We start from the raw sequence: 19,764 nt of genomic DNA on the forward strand, positions 1-19,764 counted from the left end.
TAATTAAACCCACACAATCATAATTGTATTAGCATCATGTCATTCCACACCTGTATGACTTTGTTTCTTCCAGAATGTGACTGTCACGTAGCCTATTATATGTTGTGTTGACATCCAGATGACACTTATTTTGATAATCTTGTACTCTGATTTTTCATTCACATTTCCATTGTTGTTTATTTCCTGTGTGTGTGTGTGTATGTAAGTATGTTATCATCTTGTTCCCTTTGTTACTTATTTTGTTCATCCGCGTCTTATTTACTTCCTCGTTTACTCAGTGTATTTATAGCCCAGTGTTTCAGTTCAGTGTTTGTCGGTTGTTGTCTTTGTACTTTCATGCAAAGCTGTTATTTGTATTATTGTTCTTTTAGTCTTTCTGGATTATCGTATCATTTTGAAATGAACAATGAAACAAAGCTTTTAAAAACTTTTAATAAATTGAACCATTTACAAAATGATTCACTGAATTGAAGTCTTTGAAACACCACTGGTTGGCTGCAACTGTGGCTCAAAATGATGTGAATGCAGTGAAAAACATGTAAAATGTAAATCTATGTAATCTAATCGTGTAGCAAGCGATTTTCATTAACTTGGAAATTTATCAGGAAAATAGATGAGGTAAAACACAGGGTTTGCTCTGTATGAGTCGAGATTCTCTTTATCTGTGCTAATGCGACATAATTCTGATGAAATGTAAAAACAAATAATAATAATTCTTAAATGAGAACATTTGTGATAAATAATCATGATTATAATTTTTCATCAAAACAATCTTGATTATCAGTTGAACCATTATCTTGATTTAAGGCTATTTGTGGAAATATTTCCTTCAGCTGTAAATTTCAAATCACATTTGTTCACTCAAGGTTTACAATGCTGATCAGTCACGTCAAACAACAACAACCAATGTTTAGACTAAACGATAACGTTTTCTCCTAAGCGAAAATGAAAAAATGTTTCCGTTAGTATATCAGGGCCTTTATTTTCAGTAGTTACTTCGTTGTATTCATTGTAGCGTATATGATCCTCGATTAGAGATCCTTTTCGGTGTTGTACTCTCACAAGTATTACAGTCTTTCAAATAGGTTTGCCACTCTTTCAACATTAGCTCGACCTCAGGGCAGCGCTGTGTTAGGCCGACAAAATCCCTTGCTGCTTTTCCAACTGTGATATTGGGTCTTAGTCACACTAAACCGGCCCAGCAGACCATCTCCTGGTTAAAGTGACCCACATAGAAGAACCCAAAGCCCTTTAAAGTGGACAGAACGAACGTGACTCTCAAACCGCCTCCGGTCAAGATGTGGGCAGGGCATCTCCGACTGGAACGATCACATTTGCCTTTTTACCGTGCTGAGTTTCAAGAATATTTCATATTTATTTAAAAGAGCAGAGAGCGTCTGAATAAGAGATGAAGTACAAGGAAAAGCCAGGAGATACGAAGGCGCTTTCCTCAGCAGAAGTCAGCTCGTGTAGAGACTGCTGTCTGACAACTTTGATTGTCCCCTGTGCCGACAGCTTCACACACATGCGCTGGGATGAAAGGTGTCATACCGAAGCAGGGATTGCTTTATAATCCAGGGCACATTGACTATTCTGGTCAATAGAAAGGCAACACAAGTGGCAGCTTGGGCCGCTGTTCTCTGTGAGAATCTTGCTGGGCTTAATTTTCAAAGTGAATGCACAGGGCTTTCTTTCTCTTTTTTCCCTGTCTCTCATTCGGCAGCTTGTGTCAGAAGCACATGTGAGGAGAGATGCTGGGTGTCATCCTTTTTCACAGGCCTGTGAGTTAACAGACAGATTGACCTGATGGGAAGTGTACACACACACACACACACGCACGCACGCACACACGCACACACACACACACACACACACACACACACACACGCGCGCGCGCGCACACACACAATTTCCTTTCATTCATGTCCTGACCTCTCTTTTGGTTTCTGTGTTCTCTCTGTAGAAACGTACTCATGTACTGAAAGGTTTTTTTTTTATTCACAGTTTAAATGATTGTAATAATGTTTTCCCCAAAGTTAATATTGAATGTATTTTGTAAATAGACATAAAACATTATTTTGCTAAATATATTTGAGTTAGTTATTTATTAAATCCTATTGTTTGAGTGAATTTTTACCACAAAAGTGGTATTAAAATAAATCATTAAATGTAATTGTATTAGAATATCTGTCAATTAGCTTGTCTCCATTCATCACTATTGCATTTTAATGGGTTATATAGAATAAAAAACAGCCTCACATTATATTAGGGTTGTTAAGTAATTAAAAAATAACTATTCAATCATATAGGTTAATGTAAAAATGTAAAATTATACACACCAAACGTTAAAGGGATAGTTCACTTTGAAATAAAATGTTGGTATGTTTTAGCTTACCTCAAGGGCATCCAAGATGTAGGTGTCTTTTTTTCCGCAGTAGTTTCAATTTTGATATTTTTAGGTCAAACCTACGGTGGCCGAGAGGTGCAAAACAAATCAATAACAATTCAGAAAACACAACGACAATTCAGAAAACACAACGACATTTCAGAAAACACAATAACAATTCAGAAAACACAACGACATTTCAGAAAACACAACGACAATTCAGAAAACACAACGACAATTCAGAATAAACGGAAAAGGTAGGTATATTTTGAGAATGACGTACATTCACTACTATTATATGCCATTCATGGGTTTATCACCTCCAAAACTGTAAACGCTGAGCCTCCCAGGTACCACCAAAACATTGAGAGCGATCCGCTCTGGGATGCGTTTCCCAAAAGCATCGTTAGCCAACTATGTTCGCAAGTTCCGTCGTTATCAGCATAGTTCAACGAGTCAGTGTTTCCCGACACCATCATTCTAACGAACATTTGCAAACAGCATCGCAGAGTTGTGTGCCTATGATTGAATCTGGAAATAAAGCTAAATAACTGAGAAAAATAAGAGATAGTCCTCAGATGCCATGTCCGTAATTTATAGCAAAACATCTAGTGTTAATTCGATCTCAAACAGATTCATTAAAATGAGTTATTACTCCATCACCTGCGTGACATCATTAACCAACATGGTTGAACGACCAGTTTGCGACAATACGGTTTCGGGAAACAGTCGTGACTAGCTAGTTGATTTCTTCAATGATGCATCGTACTGTGGTAGTTAAGCAGCGAGTTAAGTCGTTGTACGGGAAACGCACCCCAGATCCATCAATCTCTTTCTAGCTAAACCTATAGAGTGAGTTTGGAGCTTGGCTACTGTTTTACGCAGAGCCAGAGTGTGTTTAGCCGGTATGAGACCATGGCTGACATGATACGTGGGAAAAGAAATTCAGAAGTGAAAACACAGAATGGAGTTAGGGCATTCCTCAAGTGGAATGGATTTGACTGACGGTGCTGAAAAGTGAACAGATGTGCTGAATTAGAGACGGTAAAAGTGAGTGGGTCCAATATCATTGGTCTTAAAAAGTTTGGTCATACAATGTTTCTGACGCCCATGGGTTTACTATATGGTGGTATAGAGATGTCTTCACTTTGTAGGCCAGCTGGGAGTTAGCATTACACTAATTTCCCTCAAGAAAAAAACAATAGAATTTTCCCGTAGGCTTTTGAATTATCGCAAAAAACAAGCTCTGTGATCAACAAAAGTTTATCATACTTGCACGTTTTGTCCATCAAGATAATTATCACAGATGAACACTACTTTTATGCACTTTGAAGCCTAAATGCAATCGCCAGAAGTTAAAAGCTAAAGGTAGGCTATAAACGAAGTACACCACTGCCCCATGATTTCAACGTCACTAAGTTTCCAACAACTCTTTCAGTTTTTATCTAAAAACATTTTCCCAGAACGCTTGGGTTAGAATAGTTTATAAGAGCACAATTATAAGCATAAAGATGCTGTAAAAGCAGACTGAGTTTACATGTTCAGCATGATGGCGTTTAATCTCCTCGATAGCCTCTTTAGTCCCATTTAGCCACTTGTTAGCAACCGCCTTTTTCAAGACACGCTTAAAAAAATCACGAGTTGGGAAATACTGATGTATTTTATTTTATAGAATAAAACATGAAAGTGTCTTGAGCTTTTGTTTACCACAGACCTAATTTCAGCTATTTAACCAAAATCCCATTAAAAAACCCCATTGACGATGGAAACGGAAGTGCTAAAATGCAACTCGCTTCTGCGTTTTGGCCTACAAAGTGTTGTCACACCTGCACCACTCTATTAGCGAGATGCATGCGTTCACTCAAGACAGAGTGTTTGTACGCTCTATAGACAGATGTTGGTTGAATGACGGTTCAGGTTTTTTGGTTCATGTTTCTTTTTTCATGTAGCCTACTTATTTCATGTTTTGTGGAGATAATAGTAAGGTGTGCTGTTTGCAATTTTGCAATTTCAAACCTAAAATATTTTTTTGTTTGCACAAAACATGAAAGTCTATTCCTTTTTTATTTATAATGTGTGATTTGTTACAAGGCAAACAAACAGGAGTGATTCTACTAGAATTTACTCGGTTATCTATTCAAATTATAAGTATATGAATTGAAAACTTACTGTGACGGGGTTGAAATGATGTTGTGCTTCAGGGTTAAGCTTATAGAGTTAATTGAAGTTGGGGAAAATAGTTTAGAAAACGACCACTGAAAACCCTGTGTTCGTTTAACATTGAATATTGGGAATGTTGGGAATTTTCAATGAAATATTAGGTGGAGGTGTCAAGAAATCAAGAAGTCATTATGTGATTAATTTACATGCATACACAGACACTGCTTCTCTCCACTGTGTGTGTGGGGGGGGGTGTGTGTGTGTGAGACACAGACACTATGTGTGTGTGTCACTGTGCGTAGGTGCGCTATAAGCTGACTTCAGGGTAGATCCCCTTCATCAGACCATGATGTGTGTGTGAAAAGCGTGAAAATGCACTTATGCATTGCATGCTTGTTCCACTTGCACTAATTCATTTTGACAAATGTCCTTTAATAATCTGTACTGAGAGATGAGAGAGAGGGAGGAGGAGAGCGTCTCAGACAGACAGACAGGACTAGGAAGAGAAAGAGAGTGGTTAGGAAAAATGACGGGCTGAGCGAAACAGAAGTTCTTTCATTTGTGTTTAGCATGATGTCATGTGACCTGACAGACACTTTATCACGGCAATTAGACCAGCAGTACCTGAGACTCGCTCAATGATCCCAGTTATAGTGTCTCTTTTACCCCTCTTCCACCAACAAAAATAAATAATGCTGACGACTGACTATAGTCACTTTCACATATACTGTACAGCCTTTCACGGGAAAATAAGCATAGTTTTACCATTTTGTGATCAGGACCTGTTAAGAATTCTGACAATTTTCCAGGTTGAGAAATTATATTACCTTAAAAAAAAAAGCATGTTATTGATCTTATCGTGAAAAATTCATTCACATGTGTGGTTCTTTTGTTCAGCAAGCTCGCATTCAGTATTGCGTCCATCCAGTCAAAATCTGATGGACAGAACCAAGTCCCCACACTAAATATTTTTCTTTTTTGATAATCTGTTTTACTTGGATGTAAGTCACAACTCGCAAGAAAATATCTGTCACTACTTCCGTTAATGATGTAAATAATGAGAGAATTCTTATTTTTTGGGTGGAGTGTCTCTTTAACCATAAAAAGACAGTAAGCCGTTGCTTTTGTGAACAGCTGGTGTACATTTAGCAGAAAAGGCGATCCAACTATTTAGCGGATTAATGTGTTTAATTAAGTTCTCATTCAACAGCCTCAGTACAGACAGATCAATGATATTGTTGAATATTAGCTGGAGTTTGTTTATTAAGCGTGCAGGGCAACCACCCAGTAGATAATTACAATAATCTAGCCTTGAGGTCATGAGCACTTGAACTAGCTTTTCTGTATTTGTCATTGAGAGCATATGTCATAATTTACAGGTATTTTAAAGATGGAAAAATGCGGCTTTACAGATGCTAGAAATGTGGAATACAAATGAAAGATTGGTGTCAAAGAGCAAACCCAGGCTCCTAATCCTAACTGACGACGAAGACTTGACAGAGCAGCCATCAAGTGTTAGGGTCAGCTCACACAGAATGCGTTTTTCCATTCCAATGCACTACTTTTCCTTTTTTTTTTCTATGTAAACACGTGCTAGACGGACATGTATGACCATTGCGCTTACGTCTCGCCTCTTTTTCAGCATCTCGCGCATCTCAACTTTTAAAAATGCATCTCTTTTTGGTCCAATAATTAGAATCTCTGTTTTTTTCAGAATTAAGTGGTAGTAAAATTGTACTACACTACAAAAGCTACACTAGTAAAATTGGATTACTAGTCATCAACTATGCATTTTAAATTCATAGTTGATTCAGCATTTTTATGCTATCACAAACCGCGTTTGATATAATGGTCAATTATGTTAAGCAAATATCTAATGAATAAAACCAATCAGTATTCATAAAATATACTTTTATTTCAAATGAACAGGGAAAAAAATGTTGCTGGAGTAGATGTGCAGCATGAAACAATAGCATCAGTTTATTCATGTGCAGAGAGAGTTTTTGATAATGATTTGAGTCGTTTTTTTCTTTTGGAAATACACTGGATGAGACCAAGCACCGGATCCAGCACCAGCACCCCGTCAGTGGAAAAGCGTTACGCAGGGAGCCAGTTCCCAGTGCTGTGTCAGTGTTTTGACTACAGCAGAGACAACATTAACCAGCAGCCTACACTTGTAATCCCATTGGAAGGAGCGTGGGATTCCTGAGCTATGGTTAGATCTGAAACAACTCAATTAATCCCTGACAAATAGAGCAATTAAACATGATCTGCTCTGAACGCAGGGAACCATGCGTGTTCATTCACACGAGACGGTCATTACAAAACAAGTGTGGCGATGGGAAGAATAACGATAATTGTTTTCTTGACTTATTGTTTGTTTATTTGTTTCAGCCTGTGACCCTTTCTAATCTGTCATCTGCTGTATTACTGGGGCGCAGACTACAAGAACAACAGATGTTTCATTTCCCTAGATTCCTTCAGACTTCACACACACACACACACACACACACACACACACACACGCTAAAGCGCTGCAGCTACAGTTGCAATCCGCTCGCTGTTTCTGCGGTGGGTATTTTTCTAAAGGTGTGTGGCACATCTGTGCTGCCATTGTTTATTCATGCGCCGGAGCCTTTGAAACGTGCTAAAATGCTTCCCACTCATTATAAAACTCCTGCCACCCATGGATTAGCACTTTGATGTCACCAATCCGGCTTCAAAGGCTCCTTCAGTACCATTAATCAGAGTTTAGTCTCTGAAGACCCAGCCAGGGAAAACATTTGGACATCTTGTGCAGAAACTTTTGAAAAGCTCAGACGGTGCTGCATATGCAACAGTGGGGTTTCATATCCCAAAGACGTGTGTGTGTGCGTGTTTAAGAGGAAGCAGAAAGAGAGTGTATTAACGATGGGGAGAAAGAGAGATGATAGACAGTGATGCCTCACTCTGATCCTGAACACTTTCAGCACTTGGATATTAGACTGTGCAAAGGTCACAAGGTCAACAGCTCCTTTGAGGCTGTCTGTTAAAGCTACACTTAAAGGAGTATTTTTTTAAATCTATTTCTGTCATGACAACTCAAGAGATTGTCATTGTAATGGATAACGTTAATGTATTTGGTCTTGGCGGAATAGATTTGCTATGCTGCTGCAGAGCAAGTATAGAGACTTAATGGGTAATGTTAATGTATCAGTTGATTATTGCTGCTGTGAGCATGTAAGACATGCTGCTGCTTCACTTATAACATACATGAAATAACCCCCGTAGCAGATCTATACAGGTGGAGCTGGGGAAGGTGGAGGGTTTCTGAAAGCGCCCTGCAGGCTGCTAAAAGCAAACAATGCCAAGTGAATGTTGAGCAGCAAGCTCATTGGCTGCTGATGCAACAGCAACCAATCAGCTGTGCTATGTCGATAACAATGTGATCACTAACGGATTGAGTTATCAGCCAGCGCCATCTAGAGTTTCATGAGAGAACTTTGTGTTTATTTATTTTTAAACACTGATGTAGTTAAATTACAGGGTAATTGAAGGTTATTTCAGGTCTACAGTGTGGTCGCACTTTGCAGGTCCAGAAAGGCAAAGACTCTTGGGTTTTTTTTTGAAGGCTGCAGCTTTATTAGAATGACCCATTATAATAATGAAAGTTTATGACTATGTTTAAGTCATTTGTCAATTTTATTGTTATTGTCATGAAATAAGATGTTTTTATCACAAGAAGCTATCCTTGTGAAAAAGTACACTTTTGCATTATTTTAAAAGAGTAATTATTATGAAAATACTATACTTTAAAAGCATATGCCTATAAGTGCGAACTGAATGTAATGTGTTCGAACACTCAATGGTATGTTATTTAGAATTAAATGAAAATGTATTATAATTTAAATGTACATTCAATAAATTTATTACATTTATTTAGCACTCATTTAAGTAGGACTTAAGTAGATATTTATTTGTAATTTTAATAATTCCATTGTCTTTGAAAATATGGTTAAATTGTACTGCCAAATATACTACCAAGCATTTATAGTCTGAGAACATATTTTAAAGGGCACCTATTATGACTCTTTTCACAAGATGTAAAATAAGTCTCTGATGTCCCCAGAGTATGTATGTGAAGTTTTAGCTCAAAATACCCAACAGATCATTTTTTACGACATGTTTAAATTGTCATTTTTTGGGGCTCAGAAAAACGCGCTGTTTTAGTGTGTGCCCTTTAAATGCAAATTAACTGCTGCCGGCCCAGAGGGGGCGGAGCCTCACGAGCTCGCGCTTCAGAACAATCTCATCTGATAATATCAGAACAACAGAAACTCTCAGTTGCGGTGTTCATTTCGACTCGGAGTCGGACAATAATGCCCAGAGAGCCAGAGAATATATGCTGTATGGAGATAGAACAGGTATAGTTTAGTTTAATTATGGTTATAATTTATTTGTCATCTGCTTTTATCCACTAATACAAGCCTGCTGTAGCAAACCCCGTCCGAATGATGACCAAAATATACTGACGAGTTCAGTGAAGTTTATTGTACATCACACAAAAGATGAGTGTTAGTTTTACTCCAGAGAATCTCTGTAAGAGCTGAATAAACATCGTATAAGAAGTGCGCATTAAAGTCTTATCCATAAACTCTCTCTTTCTCCCTTTCATTATCAACAACATACACAGCGAAGTACACAAAACACTCGTTACAACTAACAGTAAACAAATATACACACCTTTTCAGTGGGTGCTTAATAAACTGGTAAACCTTATATCCGTAAAATGACTCGAAGAGCTGTCATAAAGAGCGCGCACGCACTTTCATTTCTTCCGTGTCCAGTCACGTTAGGCATGTTGCTCCGGAGAGTGTAAGCTTGATCACAAACAGTACAGATCCATCCTTGAGTAACAACTGGAGTAAATGAAGACTGCTATGTTCATTCTTACATCCATCAACAACACACCTCAATCGCTTAGGAGACATTCTTGTCTACAGCTGCTCAAGCGTCGAACAATGGCGGACTCTGTGTCCAGCTCACTCAGGGCGGGTCTGGGCTCAAACTGAAGTGTCACTCAATAGTCGTGGGAGGGGCCTGCTCAATTCTACGTCACATTGCGTAGAATCTGAGAACAGCTCATTCTGAGACAGTGTGTATGATTTATTGAGATTGTAAAAAAAACACTGGGTGGATTTTTATCATTCTAGGGTAGTTTTGCTCACACACTGCCAACACACATTTATGTTCAAACACCATGTAAAAGTGAATTTTTCATAATAGGTGCCCTTTAACATCATACGTAGCCTATTTATATTCTGTAGAATTTTTAATAAAATCATAAAATTTTATGCAAGGCATCAGGCGTTTCCATCACGCGAAAAGACTGGCGTGAGTCACACGACACTAGTGTAGGTGGTTCACATCGCGCCCCTGTATGTTGCTTTGTATAAAATTAAATGATATACAGCACAATAACGAATGAATGGATAAAATAGAATGTACACAAACTCGATTTTACCGAAGACGTGCACCATTTTGACTAAGCTGCACTGATCTCTCCTGAAGAGGTCGCAAAAAGCCCGTGATAAATAACTCAATCCCTGGGTTGTTGTGTCTGACCCAAGATCTGGGTAACAACACTAGAAAACTACCCAAACACTGGGTTGTTACATCTGACCCAGGTGCTGGGCAACACAAAAATAACCCCCAAAAATTAGCGTGTATTCATTTTATAGTGTATAGTGCTTTTTACAATAGGGATTGTTTCAAAGCAGCTTTGATAACAGGAAAATAATGCAACAAAGTTTGTTTCTGCTGTACAGCAGATCTAGAAGAAAATAGCGTGGCATAGTCCAGCTTAAATAAGTTCAGTGATGGTTGTTTTTTGTTGTAAATTATAAAGTTATTTGTAAGTTATTAATTTAGTTCATTTATCTATACAGCCGTTCTGGAGAATACAGTGATGTCATCGTCCAGCTCAGTTCAGTTCTCATATAATGGTGTCAATGCAGATCAATAATATTGTTGAATATTAAGTGTCCCCAACTAAGCAAGCCAAAAGAAAGCAAAACTCCATCAGGTGACAGAATGGAGAAAAAAAATAAACCTTGGGAGAAACCAGGCTCAGTCGGGGGGCCAGTTCTCCTCTGGCCAACGAACGAACAGTGTATGAAACTAAACTAAATGAAACTTGTATGTTATGTATTTTAAACACATGGAATGAAGCACATTTAAAATATATTAGTCTTGCGTTGCCAGACCTTCAGACTGACGGCAGAAGGTCTGGACTCCATAGCAGCTTTCATTGGCCGAGGACCACCCAGAGGTTACTGGACTGACACGATTGTGTTCTCCTGAGTTTCTCCCTGGATTTATTATTTAAGACTTCTCTGAATCTCATGCGTCGTGCATTTACTACAGCCACACACGTGACAATCTGCAAGTACTTGTTTAAATATACTTACTTTTTTAAGTAGGCAACACTACAAGTGCACATTCAATACAATTAAGTGCTCTTCCTTTTCACAAGGGTACACTGCAGGGACCACAGCCATAAAAGTTAAGGCACCGATAACTTGAAGCAAAATCGAAGATTTTTCGAAGAACTGGTGTAACGTCATTTCGAACAAAATAAAGTTTGTTTTGTATTCATTTAGGGACTTCGAAACAACTTGCCTTTAAGCGAACTTTCCGTTAAAGTTTGCTCTGGATGCTAAACACCTTCGAACTACCATTGGGCAGTGGCGATTAGATGATACTGTAGGTGTTCTCTGAAGCTCCGCCTTCTTTGACGTGGAAATCTTCGCCGGTTCATGTCTTCTGTTCAGTCCCTCGATGTCGGATGTCCATGAGAAAAAGCATGAACACACTGGAGAGCTGCTTTATAGTAGAAAATGTTCTGATTCTGAATTCTGAAAGAGACACTGACACTCTTTTTTCATGTTAAATTCTGTAAACCTGCTTGATTTTAAACAATCCATTGGTATACAAATAAACGTGACATGATTTTAATGGAGTGCCGAATTGCAAATCCACATCGACATGATCAGTGGCTTTCATAACTACTGTTTTCTCATTACTGTAATTTTAGCTGTGTTTATTTTGTTATTGAGAGAAAAGCCTGAGAAAGAACTTCACCTTGAAAAATGTGCAATTTTAGTATTATTCCATCAGGAAAAAAGTAAGAAAAAATGTTAAAATGATGAATATGATTATGAAAGCAATAACAGTTTGATAACTGGCTATCTGTGGGATTTTTTGACTGTCCATAAGGGAAGAGCAATCTTGAGCAAGATCGCAGTCTTTGTAATTCTAGTCCTGTCTTTGGGTTGATCTCCTCCAGGGTTCAAACATGCATTCTTTGGGTTGCAAGCCCAGAGCACTACACTACCGTATTGTATTGTTTTATTCATTCATGCTTCAGAGAGGGAAGATTGACGTGTCACTGCTCTGTGTTTCCTCTTTGCTGAACAGGTAACCTGGCCACATCCAGGGCAAGAGTGACAGCAGCGTCCAGATCTCTGCCTCCACAGCTGAGCAGCGGCAGGAATAAGGTCTGAGATGCTCTGTGACTATTACATTGTCTTCTTTATATTCAGATGTTCATCATAAAAGTATCCTGTTTTTATATTTGATCAATTTAGACAAAAAGGATTTACACAACACATATTTTAGTTCCTTTTCTGATTTTGGACAGTTTTATCTTTTCAATAAACTTGTTTAGGTTTGTTGTTAAATCAAAGATTAGTCACGATATTAGACTTTAATATATTTTTTTGTGTTAAAGATGTGAAGTGTTTATGGTCAGTAGCAGTTACTTCATCAGGCACATGTAAAATACCTTTGCATCAACTACAAAATCTGAACGAATATATATTATTCATTGTGATGTAATTATTTTGCCAGTGCATTTGCTCCAGAACCTCTGAACTCTTGTGTGTTTTCATTGAAAAAGACCCTGTTCTTCACTGTTCTGTACTTTTGATCTATTATCTGTCTGAACTATCCTGTCTCCTCTCAGTCTCCTAAATACCTGCTAAAGGTAAGAATTTCTTCATATCCGTCTTCATATTTTCTGATGTAATTTCCACTACTTTATTTTCATTTTCATTTTGTTTTGTTTTTCTTTGAGCCAATGGACGAAAATCTATCTAAAGACTATAATTAGTTTTATTTTAAATAATCCTGAGACTATGAATCAATGTTTTGAAAAGCAGCTAAGGGGTCACATCCTATCCCTTTAAAGTCCACTTATAATGTTAATGAAGGTTTTAACAATCATAATCTTTTTCGCTCTCTTTTTTTTAAATTTTACATTTTGAAGCTTTTGGTTCATGTCTTTAGCTTTGAAAACAGCTAATGTACACCTAAAATATTACAAAATTCACTTTTAGATGCATTTTAATTATTATTATTTTTATTTTTTTTAGAAAAGTGGAATGACAATATAAATTACTCTTATCTTGCAGTATAGATTTTGGTCCAATCAAATGCTCTATGAAATGAGAATGTTCCTTCCCCCGATAGACCACCTATCAGCTGCAATAGACTAGCGATAGAAACATATGCTGCATTCATGCCATAATTACCATAGTCTTCTTGAGATGACAACACGTGGACGTTCTGTCCGGAGCTGTTCACATCCTCGGACTGGGAATTATGTGTTTCTATGACAAGACTAAACAGAGATGGTCTTATTATTTGGAGATACGAGGGTCCGTGGCTCTACCATGTTAGGCCTGCCTCGATTCATTGATTAATTATCTGAGTGTGGTTATTTGATCTAATCCTAATTATTTAGACCACAATAATTGTGCTGTTTACATTTCAATCATATTTTATTCAAGTAAGGGAAATTTAGACTGAAAGAAATGCCGTCAAATACGCAATATCATGTCTCCTTGTCCAGTTATTATATTATATTATATTATATTATATTATATTATATTATATTATATTATATTATATTATATTATATTATATTATATTATATTATATTATATTATATTATATTATATTATATTATATTATATTATATTATATTGTATTATATTAACTGCATTAAAATTGATCATATGTATCATATGATTGTGACAGGCCTAGGTGAAGTTTGCATTTCTTTAGATCTGGTGCAGATTGAGGACTTCTTAAAGCTGGATTTGGCCAGTCTGCTTCATGCTAAACTTCAGTTCTGGGTTACTGTTCCCATGAAGGAACACCCTGGATAATTATTTCTCCCTTTTCCCCCGTTCTGCGGGTAAGATTAAAACAGTCCTGCAGACTACCTGCTGTATCAGAGAAATATAATTAGACACCAGTGCGCAGAACCCAATTAATTGGTTCCGGTTAATATTGCAGATACTTTTAAACTGCTTCAGTCACAGATGAGATGCTCTTGTAAAAAGCCCTGCATGTAAGCAGAAGTGGGACAGATGTCTTATTAAAACACTGGGTTAGTTCGATTGTCTCTCAGCCAGGGTTCATGTCCAACCCTTCAGTTTCTCAGCCGTTTTTCACAAAGATCACACACACCTGCCTCCACGCACTCAGATGAAATAGAATATTAAGACACACTTTGCTGGTATAGACCTGCTCTAAATTATGCATCACCTTCATAAATTCATGAGGTCTGTTGTAGAGATGGCTGTTATACACATCATATCTTGTCCTTGTTAGGAACAGTTGAAAGTGTGAAGTTCATTTTCAAAGAACATCTTTGCAGAATTAAACCGATCGTGCTCAGGGATCGTTGCTTGGATCAAGATGTTGGATTATCTCCTGTGTTTTTGTTTATAAGTAACGTTATATGGCTGCTTTTAGAGCCACCTCTCCATCTCCTCTTGCTATGCCTGACCAGACTTTAAGGAATCCTTATTTTAATTTTAAAGTGTTAACGATAATTCAACTTAGTGCTAAAATGGATGTTGTTCTATGTGACCTGGGGCCTCATTTATAAACATTGCGTACAAAAGAAGGCGTACGCTGCTCTCTACGCAATAATTGGTATTTATAAAAAGCAAACTTGACGGGAAAATGTGCAGTCCTTCACGCAAACTCTGACCCAGGCGTACGCACAAAAACGGGTGAAATGAGAAATGACGACACCGTCGGCAGATGGAAGAAACATGTGAAAGTGTGTGAAACTGTAGACCGTTGTGTAAAAGAAATGGCAATACTGCCTCTCATAAATAACATGAAGACTTCACAAAGTAAGTCTTACAATTAACAGCCTACACGAACACCCGTTTGATCGATTTGCAGTGTAAAACAAACAAAATCAAACAAAGATTACAATAGAAATGCAAATTAACACATATTTGCAAAAAGAAAAGTGAAATATGTTCTGCAATAATATTGGCATGTTATGCAATTCATCCTCATAACACATCTGTAGCTTGTCAGATGCAATCAAATGGATGGTAATAAAATACCATGATGCCATCACAATGCGTAATGACGCACAATGGCTGATCTTGCGCTCTTAGAAGATGTGGCAAATGGAAGGATTCGGAGTGAACGCATCTTCAGACAGCAAGAAGACTTTCTTTTTTATTTCTTTTTTATTTTATTTCCATTTCTTTTTTATTTCGGCCACGGTCCGAGGTTGTGAGGCTTCAGCATTAACGGCGTCTGCAACCTTTTGCCACTCAAGTGCCTTTTTGGCATTAGTAATGCCCACACTCCAAACTACATTTTACTCCTCTTTTCCACCTCGCCAACGATAATTTCTACTTCATATTGAGTGAAGTTACGTTTCTTGGTTTTCCTCTCTGTGTTTGCCATGATTTGGCAATCGATGAATATTAACTTGTGGGCGTTTCACGGACTATTTATGGGCAACTATGGGTGTGACATGAAGCCGCAAAAGCTGCGCTACATTTAGAATTGATTGTGATTTATTAAGGGAAAACTGCGTAGGATGTGCGTGCGCACGGTTTTATAAATCCGAATATTTCTGTGCGTACGCACGTCCTATGTTTCATCCGTACGCCACTTCTGACGCAAATCCTACGCAAAGTTTTATAATTGAGGCCCCAGGTCTGTGTACTTATACTGATATGTGCATGCAGGCTAAGCTACAGTGAGTGTGTTTATGTGTGTTTAGGTGGACACAATGGAAATGATGCGTCACCCTGAGGAAACCACTAACATGAGGAGACAGACAGTGGCGTCTTATTTCAGGGTGAATCTTCTGCACATCACATTATCATGTTATTATGTTTTGTATTTTATCGTTCTGTTTTAAAGGGATAGTTCACTCAAAAGTTAAAGTTCTGTCATCCATTACTCACCCTCATGTCGTTCCAAACCCGTAAGACTTTCGTTCATGTTCGAGACACAAATGTAGATATTTTTGATGAAGTCTGAGAGATTTCACTTCAAAGTGGGTGGGATTATAGATTGATCATTATAGTTGCGCCGCCTCTACTGCTGCTCATCGGCTACCAACGAGAGGAACGTCTGCGCCTCGTCTACTGACCACGATACGGCCATTTCTTTTTTTAAGTTGCGTGCGACGTTTCATTCGTACCATGGAAAAGCACCATTTGACGCTTGTCGTTCAAAAAGACATCTTAAAACTAATCCGTATGAATTGAGCGCTTTAGTCCAAATTTTCTGAAGATACACGATCGCTTAATATAATAAACAGATTTAATTTAGGCTTTTATTCACATATAAACATTCATCAACTCACACATCAGTTGTGGTAAACGGAAGCTCAAGCATGTTCACTTGATGTGCAAGAGCCAGTAAGGTTCATTCTCGTGTTACGCATCACGTTTGAGCTTCAGCAAGAACCAATGAGGTTCATTCTCGTGTTACGCATCACGTTTGAGCTTCAGCAAGAACCAATGAGGTTCATTCTCGTGTTACACAGCACGTTTGAGCTTCTGCAAGAACCAATGAGGTTCATTCTCGTGTTACGCATCACGTTTGAGCTTCAGCAAGAACCAATGAGGTTCATTCTCGTGTAACGCATCACGTTTGAGCTTCTTTAAGGACCAATGAGGTTCACTCTTGTGTTACGCAGCACGTTTGAGCTTCTTTAAGGACCAATGAGGTTCACTCTCGTGTTACGCAGCACGTTTGAGCTTCTTTAAGGACCAATGAGGTTCACTCTCGTGTTACGCAGCACGTTTGAGCTTCAGCAAGAACCAACGAGGTTCATTCTCGTGTTACGCATCACGTTTGAGCTTCTGCAAGAACCAACGAGGTTCATTCTCGTGTTACGCATCACGTTTGAGCTTCTGCAAGAACCAATGAGGTTCATTCTCGTGTTACGCAGCACGTTTGAGCTTCAGCAAGAACCAATGAGGTTCATTCTTGTTATGAGGCTGTTCAGAAATGACAGTGGAGGATCCAAATGCAGTGACTATTTTATTAAAACTAAACTACAAAAGTAAATCTAGGCAACAAACAGAAGATTCCAAACAAGAGATAACCAGAACTTAACAGAGCACACATAACATCCACGTAGGACAACACCAGACCAAGAACATGAGAAACACTGAGGTATGTATACACAAGGGGTGATAGGCAAACAAGACACCTTGTTTGGAATTAATAAACAAGAAAAACTACAAAAGACTACAAAACATGGCGCAATTTATTATTATTATTATTATTCATATTTTTCCTTTGATATCATCTCCTCACACTGCATCCCAGTAGGTGGCGGAATATGAACCATAAGTTGGTTTGCCAACCCCTATAAAACATCAAAAGAAGTAGAAGAACATGGCACAAAACAGGAAGTAACATAAAAGTCCACACAAGACAAGGGTTAAAGCAAGAAAGGAATCATGACAATTCTTGTGTTACACAGCACGTTTGAGCTTCAGCAAGAACCAATGAGGTTTGTTCTCACACATCAAATAGGTTCACTTGAGCTTCTGTTTATGTTCGCTGATCAATGTTAATGTGTGAATAAGCCTAAATTCAATCTGTTTATCATATAAAGCAATTGAGTCTCGAAATTTGTTCTAAACTGCTCCATTCATAGTTTTACGATCTCTTTCATTAACCTATTTGAAGTGTCAAAGTGGTAGTTGCGTAGCTGTCAATGGAGGGACAGAAATCAAAAGATCAAAAAGATCTTCATTTGTGTACCGAAGATAAACGGAAATCTTACAGGTTTGGAACGACATGAGGGTGAGTAATTATTGACAGAATTTTAATTTTTGGGTGGCAATACCAGACATCTTTGGCCCCCATGAGGACAACAGCTTCTAAATCATACTACATTATGGTTTTTGAAAGTTTTCTGTCAGGGTTGTGTTTAAGGGTAGAGTCAGGGTTAGGGGATAGAATATACCATTTGTACTATATAAAAATCATTATGTCTATAGAAAGTCCCCATAAAACACGAAAATCTTCTTTTTCAGTACTCTCTCATGGACCTGCTGTCTAAGATGGTGGTCGGCACACCTCATTTCGTCCGCTGTATCAAACCCAATGATGACCGCCAGGCTCTGCGATTCAATAAGGAGCGTGTAATGGTTCAGCTGCGTTACACCGGCATCCTAGAGACTGTCAACATCCGCCGGCAGGGCTATTCTCACCGGATACTCATCGAGGAGTTTGTTAACAGGTAGAAAACATCCACAGAGTAACATAACGCTCACAGAATGAGTGTTGTGCTTGTCCCACGGGGCCTGAGAGAAAAAGAAGATCACACAAAACAAGCTGCTAATGAGAGCGGGAGGAGAGAGATTAGGAATGACACAACACGCCTGACAATTCACAGGGAGAATACTGTTGAGTTAAAAAAAAATTGCACTTCATTAGCTTATGTTACAAGATCTACTTAAAATGTTAGGTTTTTTTTTTTTTTTTTCATTTTGTGGTTCATTTAATTAGTGATGTTGCTCATATTAGTCAGGGGGCCAATTCTGAAAAGGGCTTCCGTTAAGACTTTTGCGGACATGTTTTGGTACAAGCTGTCACCCTATTTTTTTAGTTAGAAGACACCCATAGGTAAGATATTAGGGGGGTTGTCAAGCTGAAATTTTTTTTTTGTGACTTGTACAAGCAATTTCAGGCCAATTTTTTTGTTTCCTGCTCAACACGACATGCCAACAGTAAATGTTGAATATCTCCACAACCACAAGGACCATATTCATAAAAATGGTATCAAATGAAAGCCAACACTCATGGGATGTCTGCTGAAGTGTCAGAATGAACATTTATCGTACAGTGTAAGAGACAACAGAACTAGAACATGAAAAAAACTATCTCCGCCTAAAGAAAACCAGTTTTCAAAGTGAATATCAGCTTGGAAACATAACTTAGTATCCCAAAACCTCTATCAATCAGTACCCATATCTATGGGAATGAGTCAAGCCAAGTTTAAAGCTTATAGGGAGAGACAGTGCAATGCTGCACAAGTTATAATACTTTAATGTCAGGTTGTAACACAAATTATACATTAATCACAAATTATTCACATATCACTATAGTTATTAATTCCATCCTAACAAAACTGCTCTCTCACTTCTTTAGGGTTGGGGGTTAGTAACTAGTTGTAATAGTAGTAGTAGTAGTAGTAATAACTATGTAATAGTCGTATGGCAAAGGTGTGTTTTTCCCCATCAAAGCAGTGGCTCTCAGGTTGGCAGAGGTTGGCTCTCAGGTTGTCAGTCTCATCCCTTTGAGACTGAATGGATTGAATAAGCAAGGTCAAGCTAAGCGCAATGCAAATAATGGTGTGTGTCTATTATATTGCAAAAATATTGCACAATATTATACTACAATAATCTCCAGAAAGAGCACAAAGACACCACTTCCTGAAAAATCACTTCAATCAAAGGGCTTTATCTTGGCTGTATTTTCCATATTTGTCTTGACAAATGAAACATTGTTCCCAATCAATATCTCTTCCTATTTGTTTTTCTTTGGACGCTAGGCTTACAGCTTCCTCTGGATCCATGTTATCTCATCTGAAGGCAAATACATTTTTCACTACACTAGTCTGATTGGTTTCTGAGTGGATCACTACAATGTCCTCTGACATAAGCTGAGGGCTTTGCTATCTAACAAACTTATTAACGCTTTTAGCTATAGCAGAGTGTAAAATAGGCTGCTGTGCAGCAAATAAATTAAAAACAATATTTCCATTACACATCTGCACAAAACTTAATTTACCTATTAGTAAGTAAGCTAGTAATTATGAAAGTAAATTAGCCTAGCTATACACTCACCTAAAGGATTATTAGGAACACCTGTTCAATTTC

The 19,764-nt window shown here is 38.0% G+C and overlaps 1 protein-coding gene across 1 annotated transcript in view; it reads left to right on the forward strand.

The window, feature by feature from the left end:
• myo3b (myosin IIIB) overlaps positions 1–19,764 on the forward strand; it is a 154,554-nt gene that overhangs the window by 68,088 nt on the left and 66,702 nt on the right. The window contains exons 20-23 of the mRNA XM_081369161.1: positions 12,005–12,084; positions 12,552–12,572; positions 15,636–15,713; positions 17,917–18,122. Of these exons, the coding sequence (XP_081225287.1) occupies positions 12,005–12,084; positions 12,552–12,572; positions 15,636–15,713; positions 17,917–18,122 (385 nt within the window). The remainder of the gene's footprint in view (positions 1–12,004; positions 12,085–12,551; positions 12,573–15,635; positions 15,714–17,916; positions 18,123–19,764) is intronic.

This window comes from Scardinius erythrophthalmus (genome assembly GCF_964197995.2).
Source record: "Scardinius erythrophthalmus genome assembly, chromosome: 6".
NCBI lineage: Eukaryota > Metazoa > Chordata > Actinopteri > Cypriniformes > Leuciscidae > Scardinius > Scardinius erythrophthalmus.